Source organism: Nicotiana tabacum, chromosome 11 (genome assembly GCF_000715075.1).
Source record: "Nicotiana tabacum cultivar K326 chromosome 11, ASM71507v2, whole genome shotgun sequence".
Classification (NCBI taxonomy): domain Eukaryota; kingdom Viridiplantae; phylum Streptophyta; class Magnoliopsida; order Solanales; family Solanaceae; genus Nicotiana; species Nicotiana tabacum.
In genome coordinates this window covers 33,833,790-33,846,151 of record NC_134090.1, presented here as the reverse complement: position 1 = coordinate 33,846,151, position 12,362 = coordinate 33,833,790, and the positions used below count along the sequence as shown (strand labels likewise).

The 12,362-nt window shown below is 37.4% G+C and overlaps 1 protein-coding gene across 4 annotated transcripts; it reads right to left on the bottom strand.

Annotated features, from left to right (window-relative positions):
- Positions 1–206: 206 nt before the first annotated feature.
- On the bottom strand, positions 207–11,512 carry LOC107801368 (F-box protein At3g54460). 4 transcript variants are annotated; one of them, XR_012696487.1, is made up of 10 exons: positions 10,867–11,512; positions 6,398–8,992; positions 6,094–6,307; positions 5,709–5,987; positions 5,562–5,621; positions 5,323–5,453; positions 4,799–4,913; positions 3,760–4,004; positions 2,550–2,698; positions 207–716 (listed from the first exon to the last, which is right to left on the bottom strand). XR_012696487.1 is itself a non-coding variant. In XM_075224962.1 (9 exons), the coding sequence occupies exons 1-8, from the start codon at positions 11,349–11,351 to the stop codon at positions 2,552–2,554; spliced, it is 4,026 nt and encodes a 1,341-aa protein (XP_075081063.1). In that variant the 5' UTR covers positions 11,352–11,512; the 3' UTR covers positions 207–716; positions 2,550–2,551. The 4 variants fall into 4 exon arrangements, 2 of the variants coding, with proteins under 2 accessions (XP_075081063.1, XP_075081064.1); XR_012696488.1 differs by lacking the exon at positions 3,760–4,004 and having other exon boundaries at positions 5,562–5,617; XM_075224962.1 differs by lacking the exon at positions 3,760–4,004.
- Positions 11,513–12,362: the final 850 nt, after the last annotated feature.

The following is a 12,362-nucleotide window of genomic DNA, read 5'->3' as shown; positions in this document are numbered from 1 at the left end:
CCTGGTAGCGGAGAGTCAAAAACATTTCTCTTTTCCCCCTAATCAAAGAAAGAAAGTAAGCAACACTTCCCATATTCCCTATTTGTTCATTCACGATTCACCTCTTTACTTTCTCCCTCTACTCCTAACTGATACAACAATCGAGGTGCAGGAAAAATTTATAAGCTTAGACAGGAAAACAAGATGTGCACATGGATGCCCAGAGATTCAGCAAAAATGATCAATTTCAATTTCATGGATGCACTGAATTTTTTTCCAAAAATGAAAGATTCAATAGAAAAAAAATTCAGCATATACAACACTAGTGGAATTCCTCTGAACAGATGAATACATGTACAAATATCAACTACCTATTCTAAGTGGGATGCCATTGAAGAACTTCAGGTTACCACATAGAATGCCTGAATTCTCCGGCGCCAGTAGAATAAAAGTAGCGACAAATTATCTGGAAGGGCTACAATAGCATAAAGAGAGTTATTAGTCTTGGCACAACCTCTGTACGGCAGATCAGATAGCCAGTCTTTGATAGCCAAGATCCTCCAGTGCCAGTTCATCAAAACAATGGAATCAGCCACCGATTACCATAAATCAAATCAGCTACCAACTACCTGGAAATTATGGGTACTCGCCCAAAATAAAGTATAATCCGTGGGGCTATAATTAAGTTTTCACCGCTGCTAATTGGAGGTTGCAGGTTCACAAGGTTCTACATGAACCTGTTAAATGACAATTAAAGGAGGTTAATGTCCCTAGGGCTTTTTTCTTTTCCCTTTTTCCCCCTATCCTATCTAAAGTCAAAAGCACAGCAAAATCATGCAAAACCCACGTAAGCAAACAGCAGGTATCAATGCAGGAAATCATCCTCTGGTCATGGAAACAAAGGCGCTTAAAGGCAATGGTGACAGACAGAATAATTTAGATGCAGGAACCACGACTTCTTTTGGCTACAATTAAATTCACACGAGAAACCTAGCAGTGCTTTTGTAACTCTCAGACCTTCATACCAGGACTTTCATCTTGGACACACTACTAGTTTCTAAATACGGAAATACACAATATAGTGATGTACAGAATGGAACTGTTTTTGGTTTAAGGTCAGAATGCAACTGTTTTCTTGCGGGACATGAATTTTAAGAGGAAGAGATAAAAGTACCTAAAGATATAGTATATACTATATAGTATTAAAAAGGACTCAATGTGAGTAACCAAAAGCTGAATCATCCGGAAATCGAAAGGATTCTCAGAACATCAGGCGGCACAGCAGCAAAACAACTTACTCACCAATATTTTGTAGGAGCAAGCTCGATAAGGTTTTCAAGTTCAGATTGTCAAACTTATATTCAAGAAATACATAATTCTAACTGGATGCTACAACCAATGTTCTAATTTATGTTACTACAGTTTGATCTGACAAAGAGCTTAAGAAAGAAACGAAGATTTCTGAAACTTGTGGTCTTAAGCATGTCAGTTTTTTTTCTTCAGGAAGTGGCCATTCTAATCTTCTCTATATTGTTCCAATTTTGTGATCATGTAGTCTTAAACATATCATAACATTTGTGTGACTCTAAAGATTTTCATTAAGGATAAAATGAGAAGGTTAAAGTTAAATTGTTTCCAAATATAGAAATGTATTTTACTCTTTGAAATGGACTAATAAGAAAGAGTGTCACATAAAACGAAATAGAGGGAGCACTAATTAGTCCCATAAATAGGTGAACCCTCATTTACTTCAATCACTAAATTCATCAACCATCCCTCCAACTAGTAGGCTTGCTATGCAAATATATGTTAAGCAAGCCGATCTCATCTCAATAGTTCATAATTTGTCTGCTAAGACAACTAAAATATAAATTGGAGTTCTCTATAACTAGAGATTCTTCAACCAGTATATGACAAAAAAAAATCTTCAACCAAACTTGAAATTCTCTCAACAAGTATGTGGCCGAGTAGAAGTATAATGAAAATAAACCTGTACCACAACTAATTAGTGCTGACTAAATGGATTCTCTGCTTCCATTGTGTTTGTTCTTCGGGAAATCATGCATGGTTTATGAGAAAATTATAAGTTTTTTGAGACAACTTTTTTCCATGTGAGTTAGGTCTATCTTGTCTCGGTTTAACTTTTCAATCGTCACAGTATTGTGCTAAAGGACCAATGTATTTGGAGGTTTACGGAAGACAACAATCTCAAGCGACATTCTCTTAGTGTATACTCTATGTGATATTTGCGTCCTCTGTAAAACAACGAAGCAATAACACAAAAAATGCTAATAGGGGTCATAATGTCAATCTCTTCGGTCCAAAATGCACAAACCATGAGTACGAGCTCCAAAAAGCCACATAATTTTCTAAAAGTAGAAGATTTTCAGAGCACGAAAGTTAATTACATTGGTCTTGGAACTGGTCCGAACAAAGTGGGTTGTTGTTGTTGTTGTTGTTGAAAGTTAATTACATAATAGCAGCAGCAAAAAAAACATATCTATGCATGCACAGACAGAATAAGTACTGTTACTTGAACTTGGAATTAGTCGTATGGTTATATTTTGTACCTTCACGCCTTGGAACTGGTCCGAACAAAGTTAAGGTGAGCGAGATAATTACTTTCAGCAAAATCATGTAATGTACGTGGTGCTCGTGCCCCATCATGACCTAGCTTACCACATTCTTCCTTCAACAAACTCCTACCTTCATCAGCCTCCTACAAAAGATATTCCAAAACTGTAAATATGCAATCGCATAAACAAGTTCCCAGTTGGATGATCTCAATTTCTTCTTCTTCTTCCAGTTTAGCTTTTCTCTATTCTCCTCTTTATTCACTTCAATGATTGTGCTGCTCTCTTTTCCATTTTCTGGCTTTCTTGTTCTTCTTTATTAGACTACTGCTTTGATTTTCCTTTCTTCTATTTTGTTTTTTATTTTTACTGATATGAGTACTGTAATGGATTCTATTCCTACTGTAATCCTTAATAATATTAGTAAGACATGCTGAAATTAAAACTGCAGACTGAAATTAACGATAAATTAACCTCGGGACTGGTATTTCATGCTTAGTTTGATGTTTTATGGGACATATATAACATGCTGAACATAAATTGTAATTGATCTTACTTGCTTAAAGTTTTATTTTCCATGAGACTAATTGATGAAGCACTTGTAAGAAAGGTGTAATTATTAGGTTTATATTATAGACATCTTAAAGTTTTAAGTCCTAAACTGTAGTATAGGCCAATCTTTTGTATTCTCAGTGGATTGCATCTTTCACTTCAATGAAATCTGTGTGTATGCTTGAAATGTTAGCTGCGTTGTCACATTTAAGCTCTTCACTTAGAAAAACACTGGACTCTAACCATTTTCTAAGAGAATACATAAGTACACCAACTTATCACAATACACACAACTAGGCTCTATACACAAAGTAGGTTTTGGACCATATATTAGGTGAAGGTGAAACAAAATATTTGAAGTAGAAGTTGAGAAAACAACAACAACAAAAAATCCAGTAGACTCTACTTAGTGAAGGTAGAGAGGCGGTTTCCAATAGACCATTGGCTTAGAAAGAGTGAGAAGAAGAAGAAGAAACCGGGGGGGGGGGGGGGGGGGGGAATTAGTAGTACTAAACACTAACAACAGGAAATACGATAACGATAACAGCTAACTAAATCACATGACGAAGTAACGATCTACTAAAGCATATGCAGGAACCTGAGTGCTACTAAAGTAACTGGTAAGAAAAGGAGAAACTTACAACTACCTACTAACCTCCTACCATAATCCTCGACCTCCATATCTTCCTATCAAGGTTCATGTCCTCAGTAAGCTGAATCCGCGCCATATCATGTCTATCTCTCCCCAATATTTCTTTGGCCTACCTCGACCTCTTCTCAAACCCACCATGGCCAGCCTCTCACATCTCCTGACAAGAGCATCAATGCTTCTCCTCTTTACGTGCCCGAACCATCTCAGTCTCGACTCCCGCATCTTGTCCTCCATGGGGGCCACGCCCACTTTAGAAGTTGAGAAAAATGTTTTTTTTTTAGACAAAAATTATGGAAAATTGTGTTTGAACATGAACTTCACTTGGAAAAAAGTTTGTGAAAGCTGAAAATTTGTGAGTGGAATCAGTATCTCAAGTGAAATACACCTTAAAACCACTCAACCAGTATTTAGCTTTTGGGGTTGAGTTAGGCCCAACATCCATTTCTTCTACACGGTATCAGAGCTAGACCCATCCCAATTCATTGTTTACCCGATGTTGGGCCCCCATATTACGTTGTCCACGCTGGGGTGGGGGTGGGGGGTTGTTGGCTACATCGGTGGGGATGAGGTTCTTTGGTCTCCTTACATGATCTCGGGCAACCCTCACGATTTTGGGATTGAGTTAGGCCCAAGGTTCATTTCTTTATCACATAATCATTTACTGAAATTTAGTAGCAAATACCCATGGTTAAAAACTAGTTTTTGCAAATACTGTAGTTCAGATTCATGCTCAAATGGGTTATTTGAGTTTTCCTGTTATGGAAGGAGTATTAATTGGAACAGACATCCAGATTAAAAAAAATTCAAAATTTGCTAGGGCAGAAAATCTAGCAAGGAAATCACCCACAATATCGTTTAGTCTTCTGCATACCAATAAGGCAATAACCACCCTATACGTTGATCATAATAATAAAATGGGACTTCTGATGTATGAACTAAGAAATCAGAATGATATCAGTTTGGCAAATGAAATTAATGCAGATCACTGATCAAAGGATTAATCCAAATCACTGTAACGTTCATTAGAGACAGAAAATAATACCTGTAAGAACTTCAACATTTGCTCCTCAATTGTGCCACTCATCGCCAGTGTTTCCACGTGAATAGGGCGTATAGCACCCATCCGATGAGCACGACTGATCACCTGTTCCTCCATACTGATAAGTATCACGAAAAGTCAAATAATATTATGTGTTAGAAAGCTGTCCAGACACATGGCAGGCTAGCTTCTTTATTCTCAGAGAACAATAGCAAAATAAAGTATAAGAGCAACGGGTTGAACTGTTTATTCAAAAAAAAGAGGTTGGTTGAACGCAAGCAGATTCATTAACATACTCAGAGTTTTTTGCCTCCCCCCCCCAGGGAGTGGGGGTGGGTAGGAGGTTCACTGTATGGAACTTTTTCCCCCCAAGAAAGGTGTGGATTTCCAGTTCAGTTACTAGCAGATTTTTCTTTAAAACAAAAAATTCTGCATCTGTATCACCATGGGCTTCTTCCAAAGGCATTACAAGGAAACAAACATGAAGTCTAGTCATAAGGTCAGAACAGGCTTAATGTATCTATTACCTTTTGTCCCATATTGGTTCCATTAAATAGACATGTGTTACAAAGCTCAGATCAAGACCTAAAGCTGCACTTCCATCCATTAATAGAGCCATGCAGTCAACATCATGCTGAAATGTCGCCAGTGCTTTCACCTGAATCATGCGAAAATAACTAAATGGCCGCGGAAATACCATAGTGATCATCCTAAGAAATTTGTCAAAAGACAATCATGAAAATCATGAGTGGTTAAACTGCAATACCTTGTTGACAGAAGGCATTGGACTATACAAACTGGCAAAACGGATACCAGCAACGGCTAACTACCAGGAGAAGAAAATGGAATAATCAGACCATCACATAATAATAAACATACTAATCAGAAAATCTCACAATTAAGTAAGAGTTACCTGCTGTTCAATTACATGTATGTGCTCCAGAAACTGAGAAAATATGATAACTCTCTCTGGAATTAAATTGCAGAAATCATTTGATGACCCAACCAAATACCCTTGGGATGAAAACTTGCTGAAATTGCTTTTCCCATGAGATCCACTAACAGCCTCGACACTTCCGTCCTCGTTGGAGTTAATAATCATCCTATTAGCTTCCTGTATTTCTTTTAACCTTTCAACAAGGTAAGCAACTTTACTGCTCGATGTTGATTGCCAATCAGGATTCCAGTCATCCTTCAGAAGAATAATGATAACATTAGAAGTAGTTCGCTATGGGATAAATAAAAAAATTAACTACAAACTAGGCCACCAATCAGTATGTCCTAAAAACTAGACCTACCTGCTTATAAGATGGCTGTAACTCAATCAGATCCTTTGGAACAGGCCACTTTGGATTAGGATTTTCAGGACGCGTCAGTATTTCAGGACTTTGCATCTCATACAAGTTACCACAGCCAGGAATTGTACACTTCTCACTATTTAAAGAAACACAATCAAGGCATAATAGATGCTTACAAGGTGTAACCACAGGTAGACGACACCATGCTTGACACCTACATATATTATTTTAGAAAACGTCAAAATCATGATGCATTTAATCTAACGAAATCATGCCACAAATGATCTCAGAGGTTGTGACTTACCTCATGCAATTCCCACCATATAAAAGGTGATATCTTATCAGCGCATACTCCTGTGAAGTCGGATCCAGACCATCCTCAACTAAAATATCCATAGTTTCTTGAATATCATCACCTGCCTCTGTCACTCTGATATGTCCTGCTACACAGCATGAGAGTCTTACATTTCTGATGGTAGTACTTCGGAATTTCCACTGTTTAGGGTTCAGCAAACTCTCAACATGAGAAGGATCATTCCAGTCTGCCATTAGTATATTCCTCCGCACGGTTTCTACCAACTCATTGTAACTTCTCGCATGTTCTTCAGTAAAATGTAAGAATATCATTTTCTTGATGCATGGGGGAATATTCTGCAAATCTTTTTTTCTGGCACTGATCATGCACCTGTGAAGTAATTGTAGCAAACGTGACCGGCCCTCTTCCATCTCTGCTTCAAATGGCCTAAGAATACCAGCTTCCCAGGCTTTCTGATTCTGTCCATAAGTTTCATCATGGAGGAACTTAAGCAAGGGTTGCAGATGAGAAAGCTGGCTACTAGGGGTGTTAGGAGTTGGTGTTCCAGTTAACAACCAGCGATTTGTAGCCCGCAGGGAAACAGCCATTTGCAATTTGTTGGTCAAACTTAGACTTGAACCAAGGGTGTGACCTTCATCTAATATAATTCTCAGCCAATGAACTTGCATCAATACACTTCTCTTTTTGGGGCTCCACTCAGCACTTAGACGACTGAATGTAGTTATAACTATATCATAATCCCAAGCAAGATTATGTGCAGAAGGCCTTTTATAATCAGTCCAGACAAAAACTCTCAACGTCCCTTGTCTTACATGCCTCTCAATTTGACCTCTCCAATGATCAACTAGATTTGAAGGAACAACAACTAAAGTAGCTCGAGACAAATACATCCTAAATGAATCCAGAGGCTTACATAGAGCTACCCTTAACGCATCTAAATCAAATACCAGGTTCACAAGACCTCTAGGATAGTACCACTTAGTTGTACCCTTTTCATCCTTCTTGACAAGACCAAAGGCTTGAAATATTTTATGATAGGCATAAGGAACTCCTACTGAGGTCTGTATGACGGGTTGCCCCACCCCAATTGTTTCCATTTCTAACAGCTTCTGCGGTGACAGCTTAGCTAACCAAATTAGAGCCTTCTTTGCTTTTGAATCCATAACTGAGCAATTATCCTTCAGCACACTGGTAAAAAATGATATATTTTCTTCCAGTCCCCCAGGTGTTCCTTTGGTATGGAATCCTGGAAGGCAAGTGATATGCTGCTTATGATCCCAAGAGTCTTCTGCAACACGACAACTCTGATATAATGGATCAGTATTCATACTGCAGAACCATGCAGTAGTAGCATCTACAACACCAGCTTCTGTAAGCCTCCGCCATTTCTGACAAGCATCACATTGGATCCAGGTTTCGTTGATCACATAGTTCTCAGCAGAAGGCTCACAAAACCTCTTACTACCACGAGAATTTTTTTTTGAATAACCAGGTTTCGCATATGTCAAGCTTCTTTGTTGGTTGTTGGAAGCACGCTTTCTTTTTTTCGAGTCTTTCCTAGAATTCCTCTCAGGAAAGAGAGATGTCCCTTCATTTTCATATGCATACATAAGATTTTTTTTTATCTGGCTAAAGTTACTGGTGCACCTCACAGCATACCTAGCTGGAGTGGAGCGCATGACTGTACATGAACTAATTTCTGCAGCTGCTATGTGATCAGCTGAATTAACAACCGTGGATCCAATTGAAGTGGGGAAGTCTAAGCTTTTTGTTGGGGTTAGTTTATCTAAAGATAAATGTCCCCTACGGCCATTGAGTCCAGTAGCTCTACTTGCTGATGAAAACCCCGAACTGATTGTATTTTCACTACTAAGCTCATAATAACCACACCTCTGGTCAGTATTATGCATACACCAGATAATTTGTGCACCATCTGGTGGCTCTGGCAGTGTTCCCTGAGTCTTCAGAATGAGAGAAAGAGCAGTAATAGTTTTACCGAGGCCAGGCTCATCACAGAACATTCCCCCATGGAAATCCTTGATTTTAGGAGCCTGACCTGTGGCTATTTGACCAGAAACAGCATTTATATAAAAAGCAAACCCATCTTCAGTGACAAAATCCATGTACAGTGGGTGCTGTAATAATTCAACATTGTGCTCACGCTGTAACATCCAGTCAACTGCAGCCTGCTGATGAGCAAACAATTTAAGTTTCATACATGGCATGATTGATGCAGCAAGAAATCTTAAATGCCGACATGTTGCAGAGACCCTTAGAAGATCAACAGGACAAAGTGAAGAAAGAATATTGATCAAAATATCATCTGTTACCACCCATATACCCGATCTACTACTATCAAGGGGATTCACTCTTAAAGAATCGGGATTTCCCCTCTTTGCTACACTTGGTAAGCTCTTAAAAATTTCATGGAGCTCAAAGAGCTTTTTCTTGGAAGGGTCAGGTGCACTGCAGTGCTGTTTGCATCCTATAACATGACAGTCAGACAGATTCCAAATACTAAAATCCTTTTCAACACCAAGCTTAGCAGACTGAAGCATAGAACTCCTAGCTTCCCAGTCACAACTGTAAAGAAATATTTGAACATTCATTAGCATAGTCAGCACAGTTACAACAAATATTTAAGACGTAAATTAGCATTAGCTGCACAGACAATTAAATGCTACTCAATTTTGAAAAACTCCAAACTCACCAAGAAATTCTACGTACCACTGGTGAAAGCTTATCAGTTCACTGGGCGTAATGGTGTTAAAATAATTAATCATTTACTTTACTGCAAATTCGGACAGCCTAATACTTAATAGAAGAGAATATCTTAGTCCATCTCTGTAATTACACTTTTTAAAATTATTTTTTAATAAGATCTTGGCTGCAATTGCACAGTGAAGTCACAATTACTCCAACTATAATAAAGCAAAAATAAAACGGAAAGTTTTTTCCTCTTGATTTTGTCAGATTAAAGCCTTCATCACCTAAAAAGGAAGGAACGAAAAAGAAGAGAAGTCATTAGCACCTATTCTACACTACTAATGTACTGCTGATATTCTGAATTTCTGAAAAAATGATTGACTATCGTGTCAATGGTATATTTAAACGTTAATCATCCATTATTGTTCCCTAATTACCCACATGAGCAATCAGTAGCTTGACTAGCGATAGAGCTGAATAGGTCCTTCCACTAAACTTACAGTTTTCTATCAATTAAAAGGACCAATAACGGTATAACCAGGTGAAAATGAGAACCTCAACCATATATTCTTTTTGGATGATCCTGGCTTGGCACAAAAATTAATAGTTCACTAAGTTTATAAGTATTTTTTTAAAAACATAGTATAGTTCCCACTTAATAAATAAATTAATTGTATCCTTGCACATCAAAAGTATAGAGTACACAATTAGAATGCCTTTGTAAAATATGAACCCGATCTTGCTTACTCATAAAATTGACGCCTCACAGGAATTCATCTATAAAACTTGACGTCTCTTGGATCTCTATCTCTAGTTTTTCTTTGGGGCATCCAAAAGGGTGTAGCCCTCTCATAGAAAATAGTACAATGTGGTTAAATTTTCTGACACACATGTTGCAATTGCTTTTATGTGCAAGTTGGATTTTCCATTTTGTGCTCACAAAGTTTTACACATTTCATCCTTTAGTCAGAGGCTCATTTAAGGTGCGATGAAGCTAAGAAAAGCTCAGGGAGGGCGCTTTGCCTTGCTTAAGTTGTGCTTCAATGTAAGGCTAGGTATTAAGACATGTGCCTCATTGCCCATGAGTTTTATTGAATTAAGCGGCACTAAACAACAAATATAATCGGCAAATAAGTGTATTAGTTGTTAAGGAAAACACTATGAATAGATTTGTTACTTTTTTCTTGATTACATATATATTTTTGTTTTTTGATAAGTACAAATATATTTTTTTAGGGTATAGGGTCTAGTGGGATGTAGCAAGTACCCGTAGATTTAGTCAGGTGCGTGCCAGCTGCCAACACAACTAATTCTTGGATATTTAAACTTTACAACACCTAGAGATTCCTTCTTTCCTAAGAACATCTTCTATTTCTTTCCAGCTAAATTGTACATTTGAACTTTATCTTTTTTTCTTTTCTTTTTGTTTTATGACAGTGCTACACATGCCAGCTTGCACGCACTTCGACTAATATACCGAGCTGGTCCCACGATAATTATATAGAGGATTAATTGCATTGTCATTGATTTGAACGTTTCTCCGATATCCTAATCAAAATCATATTTTTTCCATTAATATTCTTTAAAGTTTTGATGATTTAGTATTTAATATGTAGAAAAATATGCAAAATGGTTGATGGTGTCAAATAACACTGTTATGCGGCTGCAAAAACATGCTATGTAGGTGCAATGTAGGGTGTTGGGCTGTACTTTTGTGCAAATCTCTCAAATAACGGCAGGAACATGCGCACCTGACATGGCGGAAAAGCGCGGCAGCAGCAGGACCAGACTTAGGGAACTGCCAACCGGACCACAAAGCAATAGGCAAGTATACGTCCACTAAAACAACAACCCTAACTTCATCATCATCATTATCATCACCACCGCCGCGATCCACAACCTCAACAACCCTAGCAACAATTCTCAAGCATTTTTGCATTACAAGCTTGTGTAACTGGTGCACCACGCTTAAACTACCATGAACCATTCTAATTCTCCTCCACTTCTTCGTCGTCGGAACGGTGCCGTTTTGCTCCTCCCGAGAACCGATTGGGGACAATACGACGTCGTTTTCAGACACAAAGTGGACATTGGAACCGTCGCCGGCTATATGGCACTTGGAATTTACAGGGGGAGTGCGACGGAGCTCGGAGGAGTGCGGTTGTGGTGAAATTTTAACTGCAGTACGGAAGAAACCGCAGAGCTTGTGGTCGGCAATTGAATTTTCGACCTCCATTGTTGGAACTGGAAGCTTATGGACTAAGAATTCATGCAGAAGTTAGGGTTTTGGAGGTGTAAGCGAGAAGGGGATCCATGGAGGATTGGAAATAAACGAGGGAAAACAGGAGCAGCCGTTGTTTCACGTGCCCCCCCAGTTTTTTCGTAAATAATGTATAAACCAAAGCCAAATTAAAACTGGATTTAAATTACGGGAAAATGACATTATAGCCGCTCTTAAAATATAGCCGAAAAAATATATATTTTGTATATGTATATATTCTGTATGTTATATATATAAAAATTATATAAATTTTATATATTCTTTCAGTTAGTGAATGTAAATAATATCGGACGCAGACTAAAAGTGAAAAAAAAACCTTTAATTACACTAGGTCGCGATGGTCTGCGCCAAGCACGAGCCCAATACTATAAAAGTTAAAAGTATTACTCCCTCCGTCTCATATTAACGGTCGTAGTTACTAAAAATAGTTGTCTCCAAATTATTTATCATTTTAGAACTTCAAGACAAAATTAATTATTTTTTCCTTTTTTACCCTTATTACATTGTTTTTGAAGATGGAGATAACACATAAATAAAATAAATATTCAATGAAGAAAGTATATCTTAAGATATAAATAAGGGTAGAATAGTCCAATCTATTTTCTAATTAATATTTCTTAAGAGGCGTGTAAAAGAGAAACACGACACATAATATGAGACAGATGGCGTATTTTTTATTAACCTTCTCTTATATGAAATTTCAAAGTTGTTAATAGGCTAAATATAATTTAGGCAAATATATAGGACTCGTTTGTCCGTAAAAAATCGAATTTATTTTTTTTTTAAATGTGTTTGTCTATGAAATTTTGTAAGTTTTTGAAAAAATTCCGAAAATAAGTTTTCAAAATTTTCAAAAATAAAATTTTCCTCACTCACAAAATTGTAACATTTTTCAAGTGAAATACATGTTCATACATAATTGCAAATTTCAAACACTATTTTTCAACTTAACTACAAATACTATTT